This window comes from Elephantulus edwardii, unplaced genomic scaffold, assembly GCF_000299155.1.
Source record: "Elephantulus edwardii isolate Elephantulus edwardi_28Jun2011 unplaced genomic scaffold, EleEdw1.0 scaffold00067, whole genome shotgun sequence".
Classification (NCBI taxonomy): Eukaryota; Metazoa; Chordata; class Mammalia; order Macroscelidea; family Macroscelididae; genus Elephantulus; species Elephantulus edwardii.
The window spans coordinates 8,496,702-8,513,732 of NW_006399817.1; the positions used below are offsets into that span (position 1 = coordinate 8,496,702).

Here is a 17,031-nt window from a genome sequence, read left to right on the forward strand (position 1 = left end):
GAAGCATCATGGCTTGAAGAGGAGTCAGCTCCTTAATGCTCTTCTTCCTCTTCCTCGATTTTCCAGGCATATCTGCAAATCGTACACTCAGACCTAAGGAGTCAGGAGGGCGAGAATCACCGAAATTCAATGCATGCTTATCATATAATAAACTAATGCCTATATAATAAATGCTGCCTACTGGTTAGCAGATGATAAGCTTATGCTATAGAAGAGTCTTAAAAAATGTAGCAATTTCATTTGTGACTAAATTAATTAGTGATGGTAATGTAAAAGTTGGAAATAAAGGGGAGGTGATAGTTTGAAAATGTGGCCGTCCTTGGTGATGAATGAAATAAAGCTAGAGATTAAAATTAGAGAACTTTTTTACAATCAATGATTTATTAACTGCAATATCTATTTTAAAAAATACAAACTGTGACTATATACATTGACATCACAGGAATTAGAAGAACTAGTGAAAACTGTCCATGGAGAAGCTCAATAAAACTGTCAAAGTAAGGCCAGGGGCTGACTAATAACTGAAGACCAGATGATTTGTGGGATGACATCAAGGACATCACCAATGAAGAAAGCAAACAATTACTACAAAGACAGGAAAGAAAGACCAAAATGGATGCCAGATGTGACCAATACTTGTAAAAGAATGCAGAGAAGCCAAAGGGAAGAAATGAGTATTTTAAAGGGCAGCTCAAGAAGACAAATCAAAGCATTATAACGAAATGTACAAAGAGCTAGAGTTTGAAAACTAGACGTGAAGCATATGCTTCACAGACAAGGTTCTGATGTTTTCATAGGGTCACTAGATTTTTGGTTGACTTAAAGACACACAATAATTTTAGCCCAATAAAATGGAAAACCTGAATATACAAAAACCAACTCAAGGTAGATTAAGGACCAATGTATAAAACCTAAAACTATAAAGATCACACACACAAAAACCCCCCAGTATACTTAGAAGCTCTAATCTATGGCACAAAATATGTAACTGTTGCTGGAAGTGACTATTCTTTGGAGAGGGTCATGATGCTGGGAAGGGTGGAGAGTTGATGAAGGAGAGGAAGACCCTCAACCAGGTGGACTGACACAGTGACTGCTGCAATGGGCTCTTTTGTGTCAGGAATTGTGAGGATGGTGCAGGATTGAACAGAGTAGAACTTTTGTTCATAACACCGCTATGAATCTTACTTAATTTGGTGGCACCTAACCACCACCACCACTACCAATAGGATAAACTAAACAACTGGGACATACTAAAAATAAAACAAACCTCATGTGCACCAAGACACATGAAAAAATATTTGGCAATGATATAAGATAGTCTGGTGATCCAAATCCAGTAACAGCTCTGCAAGGAGAAAGGGGGGCAAACTCCTTTCATGACCTACAGCTTCGGAAACCCAATGGAGGGCCAGTTATGACTGTGTTCCAACTGAATAGCAATGTTTGTATGGATTTTTAAGTATATACTTTAAATACCACACTTAAAGTTACAATACTAAGAGTATTCACACATGGATATTTTTAAGCCAATATTATGACTGAAAATTGTAGACCCACAAAATATGTGTTTAAGGGAGAAAAATGGGTATTTCTCTTCCTATGGGATTTGCAGTCGGGGGAAAATCACTAGAGGGTCAGCTCAGAATTGGGCCTGTCTAGCAATGAGACAGAAGAAAATATGTGCTAAAATCCAATTGCTGATATGGTATAAATAAAATCATTTGTAAATAGGGCTTTGTCACATTAATGACAACAAATCAGAGTAGTGTTGGCCCTAAACCTAACCACTCTTGAGTTATTTTTAAAAAAAAAAAAAAAAAGGCAAAGCAAAACCACAAACCGAGAAAACACACATGAGACAGGTACCATGTGAAGATCACCTACAAGCCAAGGAATTACTGGAGGAAGACAATCTAAGAGAGGCTCAAGGAGAAAATGACATGGCTGAGACCTTAATTTGAACTTTGTTCCTAGATTTGTGAGGAAACGAATTTCCACTCTTCAAAGTCATCCATCTCTGGTATTTCTGTTACAGTACTACTAAATAACTAAGACAGTAAGTACATCAGTTCAACTTGGGCAAGGTCTAAAGTGCTGCTTACCTTTATACCCTCAGTGCCTAGAATAACACCTTGCATGTAGTGCCAGCTAAAAGAAGTATAAATCATAATTTACCAGCCATTTTCAGATGTGTACTGATGTATGTTTAAGAAAACCCCATCTGCAGGAAAAGGGGAAAATGGTACAGAAAAGAGACCAATCCAAAAGGGAAATGGAGCTGCTGTGGTGCACATGACTTCCTACTGCCTAGCACTAATTTCAATGTAAAGTCTTCCACATTTTTTGTTAACAGCTTCATCTGCTTTTAAAAACTGCTTAACTGAGCTGGAATCACATTTTATAAGAATTATTAGAAGAAAAATTTGTAATTATTAGAAATACTAACAGACTGTCTACAGACTACAAAAAATTTTCTAAAGATAAAAAAAACCCCTCGTATTTGAGGTGTGACAGAACTATTACACATTTTGTATTGTAAAGTATCTGTTATGCTTAAATTTTTCTTGGTCAGTATTATAGCCACTTTTAAAAGTATATACAACTGTTAAATTTCTAATAAACACATAAAATACACTATGGAAAAATATACTATGGTATATTTTACCAATACCATCTCTACACTCATAGTTGTAACTAGTTTTAAATATGGACATGGTTCTACATATAAGATATAAGTAATACACAAAGGAAAACCAAACAACTTCAAATACAGGTATTTATATCAAAGCTTATTAAAAACCAAAAATAACTTAACATGAATGTTTTAAAAGTATATTCAGGCAAGCTCTGGTGGCCTAGTGGCAGGAAACTGCACTGCAATTCCAGAGGTGCACAGTTCAAATCCACCAGATGCTCTGCTGAAGGAGGAACAATTGCCTCCTGTACCAGTCAGATCCAATTTGACGGTACACACATAAATTAATAATAATTTTTTTTAAAAGTATTTTCACATGGTTATTCTTTCTTTCCTAAACTACCTAAGCAGAAATACATCTTTAAGCTGTTGAACAGCTATTATTTTTCCCTGCTAAAGGTACACTTTAATAAAAAGGTTAACATGTATTTAGTACTTACCACATGAGTTAATAGAGTTACTGTGCCTGCTTTAAAAAACATTTTCACAGATCCATTAATAAAGCAGCACACATGAGACTTCCATTGGCACATACCTGACTTCTTCTCTTCATTGCTCTCTCTCTCATTATCATCTCGATGCACAAATTCATCCTCCTCACTTTCTCCATCTGATCTGTCATCAGTGCTGTCGTCAGTGCTCTCATCATGCTTGTCTTGATCCATGTCTTCAGGATAACCGTCATCTTCACTGGTGCTAGAAACATCATCATCATGACCTCGCTGACCTGAAGAAAGGGGGCAAGCAGAGGAAAAGTAACCTTTACCTTCCACTATGTGGTACCCAGAATACAGAAAAATAGTCACTAGTCAATTCAGAATAACGTAATTGATTAAAAAAGGCTTGATGTGTCCAAATTTGAAAACAAATTTCATTCAGAAATAACTATGTGCACATACAACCTCACTTCATATAATGACATCCAAATCTGATGACAATAAATCTCAAAAGGTATCTTAGTCTTAAACTACTGACAGGAACATTTAGAAGGAATGCTTATTTATAGCACAGTTAGCATTCCTAAACGTCCTTCTGTATGCACGTTTTCACATTGGTAAATCCAATTATTAATCCATCCATATGGCCGTTCTATAGGATATTGTTGTATGTGCCACCGAGTAAGAAATAACTCACAGCTGACTCTCCTGCAGGTTTTCAGAAGCTGTAAATTACATAGGAGGAGAACTGGCCATCTTTCTCCTGTGGAGCAGCTGGTGGATTTATACCGCCTTGCAGCAGTTCAACTCCTTAACACTAGGTCGTCAGAGCTCCCAACCTTCCTTTATTTCCCAAGTTCTGAGAGTAATGAACAATTAGCAAATAAGGCCAAAATAAAACACGTAAAAGCACAAGAACAATCACTCCTTACCAAGATCAGGACTATATATCATATCTTCATCTCGTCTACGAGCGGGAAGATCCAGTGCAAAGCCCACTTTACGGCCATACATCTGTAAGACTTGAGGAGGAGGAGGCCCAGGTGGAGGGCCAGGAGGCTTTCTCCCAGGAGGCAAGCGTGGAACACCATGTCCAAGAAGAGGAAGTATAGAAACTGCCCGAGTTGGAGGTCTGTAAAGACGTTTTTATAGTAATTACCTAATAATGAGTTATTTCTTCTAAATAATTTTCAAGAGGATTTCCTATTCCATAATTAAATCCATCACTGTCTTATTTTCAGCACTAGGTGGCTAAGACAGATGTTTTAAGTCGCTTATTTTTGTCTTGAGCTCTTTCCTTGCTAAGCTGGAACCAACTGACCCTTACAGCTGACCCTCCACTGGCTTTCACAGGCTGTATATCATATGAAAGGAGACCTCCCATCTTTCTCTCATGGAGCAGCTGGTGGATTTGAACTGCCAGAGAAGCCTGGCTTTTGGGTCAGCATCTATGGACTGTACTACTAGTTTTCATTTCCAAGTGTGAAAAAGAACAAAAAGAAAATTGCTTAATGTTCCTTTACCCATAAGCTGAGGTCTTCTTAAGGATGGAGGGTGGCTGAGCACCAGGAAGTGGAATGTCCTGGATCAAGATGTTGGAAGGAGCATGCGGCATATCTGGCAATGGAATACTCTCAACTTCCACATGCTGAGCATTCTGAAACACGTAAAAGAGTAAGGAGGGTGATATAACTCTCCCATTAATTTTAAAGAGTTAACTTCAGTATAACATTTATTTCAAAAGAAACTTGATTACCTTAACGGCATCAAAATATTGGCTAAGTTGAGCCCTCTTCTGTTCATACTCGACTTCTAGTTTTCTCAATTCTTTGTAAATATCTGGATTCTCTTTTTCATAAAGTCATAGAATGAGTTCAAAGGTTTCACGTAGCTTTTTACGCTTGTCTTTCAGCACCTTCTCATTTAACTGTGGCTGTTGTACTGGGTTAAATTCTGAGAAAAGCAATTAGGTGAATTAGACAAACACAAAGGTCACTTTAACATCCACTTTATTGTTAAAAATCTGATATATTGAAATTGTAGCTAAGACAGATGTGAGTTTGTATACTGTCAATTTTGCAAAGTTGGGCACTGAACTTGAACTCTTGAGCTTCAGCTTAACTGAAATATAGGGATATCAACTATTTTATAAGAAAGCTCTGATGATTCAATGTGAACATAAAATTGTCAGGTTACCACAGGTTAAGTGTCTGGTTTACCAGAGGTGCTACTGTGACAAGTACTGTAGATTACAGAATAGTTGTTTGCAAGGTACTGAGGTGGCTGCCATTTCATCTTTCTCTAACATCAAGTCAGGACTGACTGACTGCTAACTTTCAAATAGGTTTTTGGGAGGAGACTGCCAATCCTTCTTCCTGTTTCTGCCTCGCTGACAGTTCAAATCCAGTAGCAGTTCCTTGGGAGAAAGATGGGCAATCCCCTCCTGTGTGATTTATAGCTTCAGGAATCTGCTGAGGAGTCAGCTATGAGTTGCTATTGACTAGATGGCAACAGTTCTAACCTTAAGTCTGAACAGTTAAAAGCATGGTAACTCAAGGAACAGCAACTCGCTCCATAGCTTAAAGATCTGGGATTAAGCAGGCCAACTCAACTTTTACCAGATTAGCTCTTGTGTATTATTTCAGAAATATTTAAATACCAAAACCTCACACTTTATAACTGGATTTTTTAACTTCCACTTAATGCATCAGAGAAGTTCCAGGGTACTTCTTTTATCTATTATCTGTTTGTAGACAATCAGTGAGTCTCGTTAGGTATTTTTGTTTAAAAAGAACATTTTAACTAAAAAATTCTGAATTAACACGAATGTAAGGAAAGCTAAAATGCTATGTGATTCTACTTAATGCAATTCTAGTAAAGCAGTGATGAAAGATGGATATGAAAAGATTAAAAGAAAATGATATAAAATGTGAAAAGGGGGAGAAAAATCCAAAACAGTTCAGAAAATCTGACTATAAATATTTGACGGTTTCATCTTTATTCTTATTAAACTGTCAACCTTTCTGCACTTTTCTCATTGAAAAAAATAGGAAATGGTCTTCTATTTACGGCAGTCTAATATTTTTATTTGTATGGCAATTACCACCTTTAAAAACAAACAAACAAAAAAAATAAGGTAACTCCAGAAAAAGAGATTTTAGTATTCTGATGAAAAGGGACCTGGTTAAACTGGGATTTCACTATCTCCTAACAAATGGTGATGCTAAATCTGGTATTCCCTATTATTATTACATTACATTTCTTCCACTTCATTTCCCTGACACTAAAGCCAAGTGTCAAATATTATCATGTTTTCTGTTCTAATGACTACACCGCGTCACTCATTTTTTGGTCTGCTACTGTGCATATTCATATAAGACTTTATACCTGCAGTCAAAACATAATCAAGCTTTTTTATAAATTCTTACCCATTTCATCCAATTTCTCCATGTCTCGGATAATCTGTTTGGGGTCTTTCATCTTTAAGACTGCAGCTCGTACCATCATGCGTTGTTTTTTGTTCTTAAGAAAATGAAAGAACAATGTCAAGAAGCTGAACAGTCATGCCATTTTTATTTTAATTTTAACAATCTATTTACACTGAACTGTGATCTTTTCTTTATTCAACCACCAGAAAGAGAGCAATGAATTTTTGCTTTCAGAAATTCTTTTACTTTTTTTAATGAAATATAATTAATTAAGAGTTGCCTTTTTTTTAAAGGGGAACAGATTTTAATTTCATGAGATCTTTAGTAGTAATTTTAAAAAAGTAATCCAGTAAAAAATCATCTACAAAAGTTACTTAGTTCAGTTTCTCAGTATTTTAGCTTAATAAATTTTATGGCTTGTTATAAGAAGCATAAACAATCTTTTCTGGTAAATAAATGTTTTGAAATCCCTTAGTCCAAAATAATAAGGTATATTAAATAGCACTTATAAAAGATGCAACCGAAATCTTACCTTCTTTAATTCTCTCTTCCTGGCTTCTTTTCCTTTAAAAGGAAGAAGAAAACTTTCAAATTTTGAACATTAGCATTCTTACCAATTCAGTAAGACCTTAATTTCCTTATTTAAGGTTAGGAAGACATATATTGTTTGAGCTTTTACGGTCGATTACAAATATTTCCAAACTTGTTACTTGACACTACTATGGGGTTAGAAAATTCTTTGTTTCACAAGTCCTTATGATGCACTGCTATTTACAAGTATCCCTGGTTTCTATCCACACTAGAAGCCAATTACAAAACAAATGATTATGGTCATACTGACTTCTACTCTTGGCCAACTCTAATGTAGAGCCCTTCATAGGGTTTTAATAACTGATTTGGAGTAGATCGTCAGGCCTTTCTTTGGTGCCTGTGGATGGATGTGAACCTGCAATCTTTGGCTAACACCTGGTTGCATTAATTGGTTGTACTATTCAGGAATTCCATGTGCCTGTTAAAATTTCTATGACAACATAAGTGTCATCAGATACATTTCCTTAAAATATGAAGGTGAAGAAAAAAGCCACATAATATTCCAAGAGTTTGCAAAATAACATGCTCAAAATGCCAAATTCCAAACAAATGCTTCAGTCCAATCTGTCTACATTTTAAGTCAATCAAAGACAGGTTTGGAAGCAGAAATGGCATTCACTTCCTAAACAACATGCCACTGGAAACTATGAACTTTGTTAAATGACTAAAGTTATAGTTATAAAAGTTATAAGGCTTCAGGCCTTCCGTTCATAGGGTCGCTATGAGTCCTGCTCGATTCGATGGCAATCAACAAAAAATACATAATCTGTGCTACTCCTTAATCCTTCATTTCACACAAAGGAATTAATCTGTGCCACTCTTTAATCCTTCATTATTCCATATTAATGGGTACTTACGAGCTTGGTCTGTGGGATTCATAAATTTCCCACTCTTGGTGGATGATGTAGATCTCCGTCCCATGTTGGCAAACTGTGTGGCTTACTTATTTACAAAATCAAAAAAACAAAACACAAACCTGCAAATACAAAGAAATAGATTATTTCCCCTCCTGTATTTCTTTCTTTCTCCTAAAGATCATACGTCTGACAAGCAACAGTCCTTGGACTTATTTAAGTTTTGGAACTCTTATTCTTTCCCTAATTTTGATGTTAGTGTCCCAGATAGATAGTCTCAACTTTCTGGGCCACCCAAAATTTGATCTCTGTTATTCTTTAGAGATGATGGATGGTTTTTTCTGGGCACTCTGGATCTCTAACACTAACTTTTTTTTTGGAAAGAATTTTTTACTAACTATGTGTGTGTGTGTGTGTGTATATACCGTCAAATCGAATCTGAATGGTACAGGAGGAGATTGTCCCTCCTTCCTCGGCAGAGCATCTGGTGGATTCGAACCATGTGCCTCTGGCACTGCAGTGCAGCTTCTTGCCACTAGGCCACCAGAGCTCCCCTAATTTAACTTTTTTGTTATAGATTATGGCATTTACTGCCATCTGAAAAAGATCAACCAGAAGATGTTTCCACAATAGGGCACAAGATAGAAGCCTACATCCTTTTATTCATGTGTAGTATGAAAAAAGGAGGAAAAAATACCAGCAGTAATAAAATGTGGGCTCATGGTTCATCTATGCCTTTCTCCATGGCTTTTCCTTGGTAAACACGTTGGTAACTCATCAAACCCCCAAGATTATGCATGTTCAGATTTTAAGATGTAGTTCTTGGATCTAAGTAAGAACTGAAAACTAAAAATAAAAAGGCAAATACTCAAAATGAGAATTATGTTCGGAAAGAGCTTCCATAATCTTCAATATGTAAGACATACATTACAGGTTTTCTCCTAAGGACATACTTCATTCCTGACTCATATCTCGAGGGCAAATATTTTGTAAGTCATATAATTAATATACCAGGCTAGCATTTCCTCCGCTCATTCCAAATGAATGAGGTCTTTGAGTCACACTTTAGTGCTCTAAGTTTACAAATTTTCTTCCCTTTTGAAACAAAACTCTTTCAAAAGATGTGAAAGAGAAGACCATGAGAGAAATTTCTGCTAGGCAATGCGTATACCCCTCCTACTCTTCACAGGGAATTTGCCAGAAGAGCTTAAACCTTCTTTTAGTAAGTAATTCAACTGCCCTGATTATGTTAGATGCTTCAGAGACGTTCCAGTGGCAATTAATTTAGCATGTCAGTAGGTCTAATGAAAAAACGGGGAATTGGTAAGGAAAACACGCAAAATGGTTTTCCTATTTTAGGCGACCGGTATCTTTTTTCGTCTTCCTATCTTAATTATTTCTCAAGCACATCTTCTGACCCTGTTCTTCACACAAATGAAACATAAAACAGGTACGCACTAGAGAACCTTTACAATGGAGCTGTGGTCTGCACAAGCTCATCGGGAAAGTGGTGCCGCCTGGAAACCAGGCCTCCAAAACACTGAGCAGACGAGGCTCCAATTCGAAGGAGTCCGCAGCCACCGAGGAAGGAACGACAGGAGCAACTGTCGAAACCATAGCGACGGTTGACCGGGACTCGAGCTACCAGACGGCAACCGGCCAACGTGCACAGGAGGAGGAGCGAACGGACCCCGGCGACGCAGCGGCGGGACCGCTGCGCGCTACGCCGCATCTGCAGCCCGGGAGCCCCCAACCGCAGAGGAGAGAGAGGGCACAGGGGCCTGGAATCCCGGGGCAACAACGCGTGGGCCCGACAGGATCAGGACAGGGGAGAGCAGAGCGGGGCGATACTGCACACTTACGCGTGGGCAGGGCTCCCGGCGCTGCAAGAAGGGGAACGGAGAAGATTCCGTTTCTGCTGCTTCCTGGCGGGCCTTCACTCCTGCCTCTCACTCAGCCACCGCCATCTTGAAACCTCGCGCCCCTCCGCCATGCTGACGTCACTTCCTATCCCTCCGGCCTGAAGGTGTCTTAACGTTTCCCTTCTCAAGTAACCATAGAACGCATCGCCAAAGCGCGTGACCGAAGGCTTTTCCTCTCCGAAGCAACACCGAATTGGTTGGTTGTAGACGAAGAGTCCGCCCTAGAGTTGTAGTAATAAAGACTTAGGGCGAATGACATTTCCGTTGTCCAATAGAAATTAGAAAAAAGAAGCAGGGCAGAGAGCGGATTGGTTGATGCAAAGCCTGCCCCGCCCCCAGGATGCACCTTGACCTAATTTCCGGGAGCATCGGCTAATGAGTTAGTTGGAGTTTGTTACGGGTGTACCTGTGCTTTTCATTTAAATTTATATATTAGGAGTTGGATTTTCCTCTTTCTCTTTTCGAAAGTGGTGGAGTGTTCATTTGGGTAGCGTTAACCCGCCTCTGGTTTGCTTTGCTATGGTTAAGTTATCCCAGCTCGGCATTAGTTTAGTAGCGATGGGAACAAACAAGTGTCCACATCCAGGTCCCAGATTGCTAAATTAGGGGATTATGTTTTGAAAAACAGACGTGCAGTAGGTTTTAAGTTTACAAAAGACAAAGTGGTTTGAATTGATGCCTTTCTATCAGTTGGTCTTTTCATCACCCCAAAGCCCTCTATGATGTCACTATACGTATTCGTTTACTCAGTTCTGGTGTTTGTCATTCCGTTTCCTTCTGTCCTCTCTTTACACCCCCGAAACTACCCCCCCCCTTTCTTCTTTAAAAGGTAAATTTGAGTATTTTTGTTGTTTTTTTTTTAAAGACCCTGCTCTTAGAGGACATTTTTGGTTAATTTTGATCTTAAACAATGCCTCTATAGGAAAACTTCGCTCTAAGATGATTCTATCAATTACATTTTAAAAAAAAAATATTTCTTGGGAAACATGTTTAACAGAATATATAAGTGTAGGCTTAGTTGTATTTATACTGTACCTGAATTAACCTTAATGTTAGAGCCTTAGATTTGATTTTAGACTGAAGTTATGAAAGCAGCCTTGTTGATTATCATCTAGGTGATAGGCAAAGAATAAACTAGTTGGACAAAATGGTGATTTTTTTCCCCCCTGAAACTAAGTGATGTAGAATTAGAAGGAAAAGAGTAAATTTGAAAAGTGAATAAAGTGACTTAGTTTTTTGATATTGTAATGTGCTGAATGTTTTTTATTTTAGAACTTTTTTATGTGTGCTTCAATGCTATAATTGATGATACTGAACACATTCAACTACCAACAACATGTTGATAATTTTGTAATTGGAACCTAAAAGAGCCTCCCCTGGAAGTTACTAATTGTTACAGGATTTAGAAGATTTGAAAGTCACTTGCAGCTACACTGAAATTAATCTGTACTGATTGAATTCATACCTCGGTCTTTTCTTGAGGTTTAAGTACTTAATTAAACAAACTGAAAGGCTTCCTTTAGCAAAGGAAGCTGTACCTTACTTTTATTACTTACTATTATTTTTAATATTAAAAATAAAATGGTTTTCTCCTGAAAACTAGTAATAAATAACAAACTTCTTTACTATAGCATGTACTATGTGGGCAGTTCCTCTCTCCTAAAAGGCTGGCAAGTCCTATATCCATAAGCAGGTAGCTGATGAATCTAATGTTAGCAAATAAGGCAAGTCATCGGTCCAAGAAACTAAGGAGGTGATAGAGTAGATGTAATATGTTATTACGGAGCTCTGATGGCCCGGTGGTAAGAAGCTGTGTTGCAATCTGAAGACGTGGTTCAGATCCACCAGCTGCTGTTCCGGAGAAAGATAGGCAATCTCCTCCATGGGATTAACTGCCTCTGAAAACTTGCTGGAGTGTCAGCCATGGGTCAATTCCTACTCAGTGGTTCTTCCCCCCGCCCCCCCCCCAAAAAAAATGTTACTGTTGTTTACCATCAAGTCGGAATTGACTCATAGCTGATACTCAAGTGCGTTTTGAGAAGCAGTAAATTGCATGTTTGGAGATTGCCTTTCTCCCGTGCAACAGCTGGTGGATTGGGATTGTGAGCCTTTGGGTTGACAGTGCAAGTCCTTACTACCAGCACGCTGATATGCTAAGTAGATGCAACAAAAACCAAGCCAACTTGCCTGCCTTACTTATATAGTTGATATAGGCCACCAAAAAAACTTCCCCTGTGTTTCACTCATACCAAATGCCATCAAAGAAATGATGTCATTGTACACATCACAAAGGCCAAACCAAAGACTCTGATGGCCAAGTTAGTGCACAAATTTAGCCATCAGTCTTATCTTTTAATTCATCCTGGTTGTGTAATGGATTGTAGAGCCATTACCTTTTTTCACCTAAGCTGCATGCTGATACTAGCTAGTATTTAATATCTCCTAATTTACAGAAAACTGGATTTAAGATTATGATAAAAAATGTGCTCATATTTTTATTCTATTCGAAGATCCAGGATGTATGTCTTGGCAGAATTTACTCTGTCCGCTTAGAACTAAATGATGTCTGAAGGTAATGGTAGAAATACAAATCTCTGCAGTCAATGTACATTTTAAGAATTTTGGCTGATAATTAGAAAAGGTAAGCCTATAGCTATTGATCTACCCAATAGCATTTATACTCCAGTGGTGATCTAGTAGAATAGCATGAGAAGACATTTGGTTATTTTGAAGGGTCTGTTACTATCTAGGCATTGGTTGTTGATAAGACAAAAAGAACTCCCCAAATACACTCTGCAGTATGTCATTTAATTTTTACATGTCTGGTTATATCAAAACGATTTACCCTATTTATGCCTCTGTAAGAGGCATTTGAGCGGTTAAACTCTTTAAGGAAGCAAAACATTGTTGAGAAGGAAGCAGAAAAATATGCTAGTGACAGACAGCATGCTTATTCATTTAATTTGGTGCTTCACTGTGTTGATGACTTCAGTAATGGCATGGTGATATTTCTGTGAGGCTGACTTGAATTCTACCAGATGTGCTTCGTAACTTCTGATGGCTGCTTGAAGTTGTGTCTTTTCCACAGCTCCCAAGATGGCACGGACGATCATATCTAGCCCAAGACTAATAACAGCAACTGTAATATTTCCAAGGAGAGATGCACCAATTTGACCTAAAACCTTGACCAGTGTGTTAATAATACCACTCGTGACATTTGAGGCTATGAGTTTAACAGCCACTGCACTTGTTGTAGAAGTGACATCTCCCAAAATGACAGAAATGACTTTTTGTACTATTGCAATTTTCTCTGTGTCCCTTTCCTTAATGTCTTGGAGTTTCCTGTAAAGGGTTGGCTCTAGTTTATCCTTTAGTGCTTCATCAATCTTTTGCATTTCTTTTTGAATTTTTGTCATAGTCTGGATGATGACATCACAGTTTTCTTTAATAGTTCCATCTCTTTGCATCTCAATTGAGGCTAACCTGCACCCCAGGTGTGTATTTAGAACCTCAATCAGCTTATTGGTGGCTTGGAAGCTATCAGATAAGCAGTCAAGAAGCTGCTGGTGAAGACGGTTTACTTCCTGCCGCCTCTTTGGGTTCTCTGGGAAGATGAAGTCATACTCAGCCATATTTCAAAGATGATCTCTGAAAAAGAAAGTAAATTCTTGCTGAAAATCTTGAAAAGTAATTGTGCTGTCTGTAGATTTCTCAGGAAATCATACTCCCTGAACAGTACAAGCAGTAATCCCTCAAATAGTTTATCTTTAAAACAATTATCTTTGTGAAACTTGGAGTCAGTGTATGGACAAAGTAGATAGCAAAAGAGACAATTAATACATAAATTTAAGCATTAGCTTTGTGATGTGAAACCAGATAAGAAATATTTGTGTTTATCCAGCATCTGATTATTAATAAATTGCTAATTTCTCATGAATATTTAGTGACTTTTATTTGAAACAAGCCCCAATTTTAGATTTGTTTACTTTTATTACCAGTCCTTCCTAATCGTAAAGTCCTTTCACCAGACCTACCAAATTTATTTCTTTAATGTTGGGAGTTAATTTGCAGGGCAAGTAGAATCCTGAGATCTCTGAGTTTTCAAAGATTTTAAAATAAAAATTTATGTTTATATGTTTTAATTTACAGTATTCAAGTAATTTTTTAAAAAGAAATGTTTCCTTTTACCATATTATTTGTTTTCCACACCTGAGAGACAAGTGAAGACAACATACTACTTTAAGAAATAGCAGAAACTCTTTATGAAGGTCAGATATTCAAAGCACTTTGAATTAAAATTTTGCTTAGTGAGAGGGTAGACATGATGCGAGGTACTGTGCACTTAAGATTATACCTATGAGTCCCAGTTTGCAAAGCTTATGAATTGCTTTGGATGGTCTGTTTTGCACTTGATCATGAAGATAAACTAAAGTAAGGCTTAGACAAGACAATGCCATTTCACAAAAGTGAAGAATAAGTAGCAAGAGAATGCCACAGAGTAAGTAGAATGAACTTGACTAGTGATGTGGTATAGTGGCAATCGTCTTGTACTTGCACTTCGGGTTTGTAGTACCATCAGAAATTTTATTTTAAAGCAGAGTCTAAATTTGAGCTCAAGACAACATATAGAACTCTAGATACATCTTGATTAGACCTGCTGTCTGCCTGACATTTTATTCTTTAAACTTTTAGGAGAAAAAAAAGGAAGTATTCTATATTTGTGTGAAATTTGACTGATTCACTCTGAGCAATAAGTATCCTGATTAATTTGGGTCCTATCTAGAGCCATGGTTCTTAATCTGGATAGAAGGCACTTCAAACATGAGATGAAGAACTAAAGAGACTTTTTCTCAAGGAAGTAAACATGACAATACCTTTTCCTGTGACTTACAAAGGGAACTCTTAGTGTAGTGCATAGAGAATTGTACTGTTAACCCAAAGGCCTCGCCTCCCTGCTGGCCTGAATCCACTAGCAGCTCTCCAGTGGTTTTACCAGCGGCAGAAACCATGGAGGATCAGTTATGAGTTGCTTTCGACTCAATGGCAATTGTGTTCTAAGATACAAGTTAGAAATAGAAGAAACTTTGAATGTAGCTAAGTTTTTGGTAGACTAAAAGTGATCATAATGAATTTTTGTCTGTGGTCCAGAACACATTACCCATACCATTTTTAGGCATATAGATATCCACACAACAATAAAAAAAGAACTTCTTTTGCATTTATTCCTTGTTAAGAGCTTTAGTAAGTATTCTCACAATACCAAGGAATTCCAAACTGCAAATTGATAACCATATGTTTGTACTGTAATTTCTCTAGTTTTGATAAAAAAATTTGTATATGACTTAATTTTGGCTGCTTTTTTATTTTGAAAGCTGTTTCTGACTGAATTAAAATAATAATTTCTACTTCCTGTTTCAGGTATTTAGGTGAAGAGACTTTTTCCCACCCTGAAAAAGAACATTTCTCATTGTTAGGTGTTGTTGAGTTGGCTGTAATTCATACCATCCCTTTTTATAACAGGATGAAACTCAAGTCCTGCATTATCTTCATGATCTCTGCTGTGCTTCAGTTCATTGCTGTAGTTACCACATCCCTCCATGTTCTTGAGAGTCCTCCTCTTTCTGCCCCATTTTCTACTTTTCCAAGCACGAAGTCCTCCTCCAGAGATTGCCACCTCTGAAGGAGAGGAAGACACCAATCAGATGAATTGACATGATGACTAAAGCAATGGGCTCAAGAATGTCAGAGATGATGAAGATAGAACAGGCTAGGGGAAGGTTTAGGTTGGCTGTTGGCAGGGTTGCTGTATGTTGCACTTGATAACACCTAACAACAGCGTGCCTAAAGTGATTGAGAAAAAGTCTTACCATCCTTATTCCTAAGGAATACTGACCACACTTCTTCCAAGGCAGATTCATTTGTTCTTGGAATATATTCAAGTCCTGAGTATATTCAATATTATTCACCAATACAATTCAAAGTCATTGATTCTTCTTTATTCTCTGTCCAAATTTCATATGCTTCTGAAGTTACTGAAAATGCCATTGCTTGGGTCAGAAGCTTTTCACTCTTTTTTGATCATGGGAGAAATTTGGATGCTTTACTGACCAAGAGGCCAAGCATAAACACACACCTACACATACCCACACACAATATGCAAAGATATTTCACAGGTAAGAGGATAGGGAGTGGGGGAAGCTACACGTTGGGGGCAGCGGGAGGTTGACCCTATGAAGAAGAGTATCTGATAGTGACACTCCATAAAATCCTTGCTTGACAGCAACAAGGAAAAATTCATTTCCAGAGAAATCCCAGGTCAAACACAGCAGAGCTGAAGAGTTCTGGGTTTGGGGCCTGAGAACATGCTTCCTTATTGTAGAGATCTATGCCAGCTTCCCATGCCTTTTCCAGGGGCCCCCTATCTGCCACCTTGGTGTTCCCAGACTCTAGCCTACCCTCAGTTGCTGCAGCACCACTCAGGAACTGTGAAGAAGGGACAGGACTGTCACTGCTCTATGAGGAGACTTTACAGTGACAAACACCCTACACAAATGACTGGCACCTGGCCCTAGGCTCAGGGGAGACAAGAATGTTGTAACTTCAGCTCCAAGCTCTCACATGGTAGCCACTTCCCATCTCCTATTTCCTGCCCTGGCCCAAATCTAGCATGAATGTTCCAGCTTTCCCTGGAGATAACCTGGAGCCCTGGGAGAGCTTAAGTCTTTAGCTGCAGAGATTGGTCCAAAACTGGCCTGCATCTACAAAGATGAAAAAAGACATGATCCCTCTGTTGATGAAATTACTAATCTAGTTAGAACCTTAAGAAAGATTTTAAACTTCTTTGTGAGGTAGAAAGTGGCATGTCATAAAAATTATAGATACAAGAAACCCTTGTGTAAATTTAATTTTTTAAATAACTCCTACCTAAAGATATATTTGCAAATTCAAGCTGAAGCTGAGGAAAATTAAACCGAATCCACAGGAGCCAAAATATGACTTTAATTTCATACCACCTGAATTTCAGAATCATCTCAGGAACAGGTTTGAGGCCTTTCAAAGGCATTTGACTGCATGGATCATAACAAACTGTGGCTGACTCTG

At 37.9% G+C, this 17,031-nt stretch overlaps 2 protein-coding genes across 2 annotated transcripts in view; both read right to left on the reverse strand.

Annotated features, from left to right (window-relative positions):
* WBP11 (WW domain binding protein 11) overlaps positions 1-8,075 on the reverse strand; it is a gene marked incomplete at its 3' end in the record, with an annotated part of 13,379 nt that extends 5,304 nt beyond the window's left edge. The window contains 8 exon segments of the mRNA XM_006903643.1: positions 6-93; positions 3,234-3,425; positions 4,068-4,267; positions 4,659-4,792; positions 4,892-5,088; positions 6,564-6,657; positions 7,096-7,127; positions 8,012-8,075. Of these exon segments, the coding sequence (XP_006903705.1) occupies positions 6-93; positions 3,234-3,425; positions 4,068-4,267; positions 4,659-4,792; positions 4,892-5,088; positions 6,564-6,657; positions 7,096-7,127; positions 8,012-8,075 (1,001 nt within the window).
* Positions 8,076-12,884: 4,809 nt separating this feature from the next.
* On the reverse strand, positions 12,885-13,562 carry SMCO3 (single-pass membrane protein with coiled-coil domains 3). The gene has a single exon (XM_006888430.1). The coding sequence runs from the start codon at positions 13,560-13,562 to the stop codon at positions 12,885-12,887; it is 678 nt and encodes a 225-aa protein (XP_006888492.1).
* Positions 13,563-17,031: the final 3,469 nt, after the last annotated feature.

What these genes read in the sequence shown, in the direction of transcription:
- SMCO3 (XM_006888430.1), bottom strand. Translation starts at nt 13,562, where the DNA reads ATGGCTGAGTATGACTTCATCTTCCCAGAGAACCCAAAGAGGCGGCAG.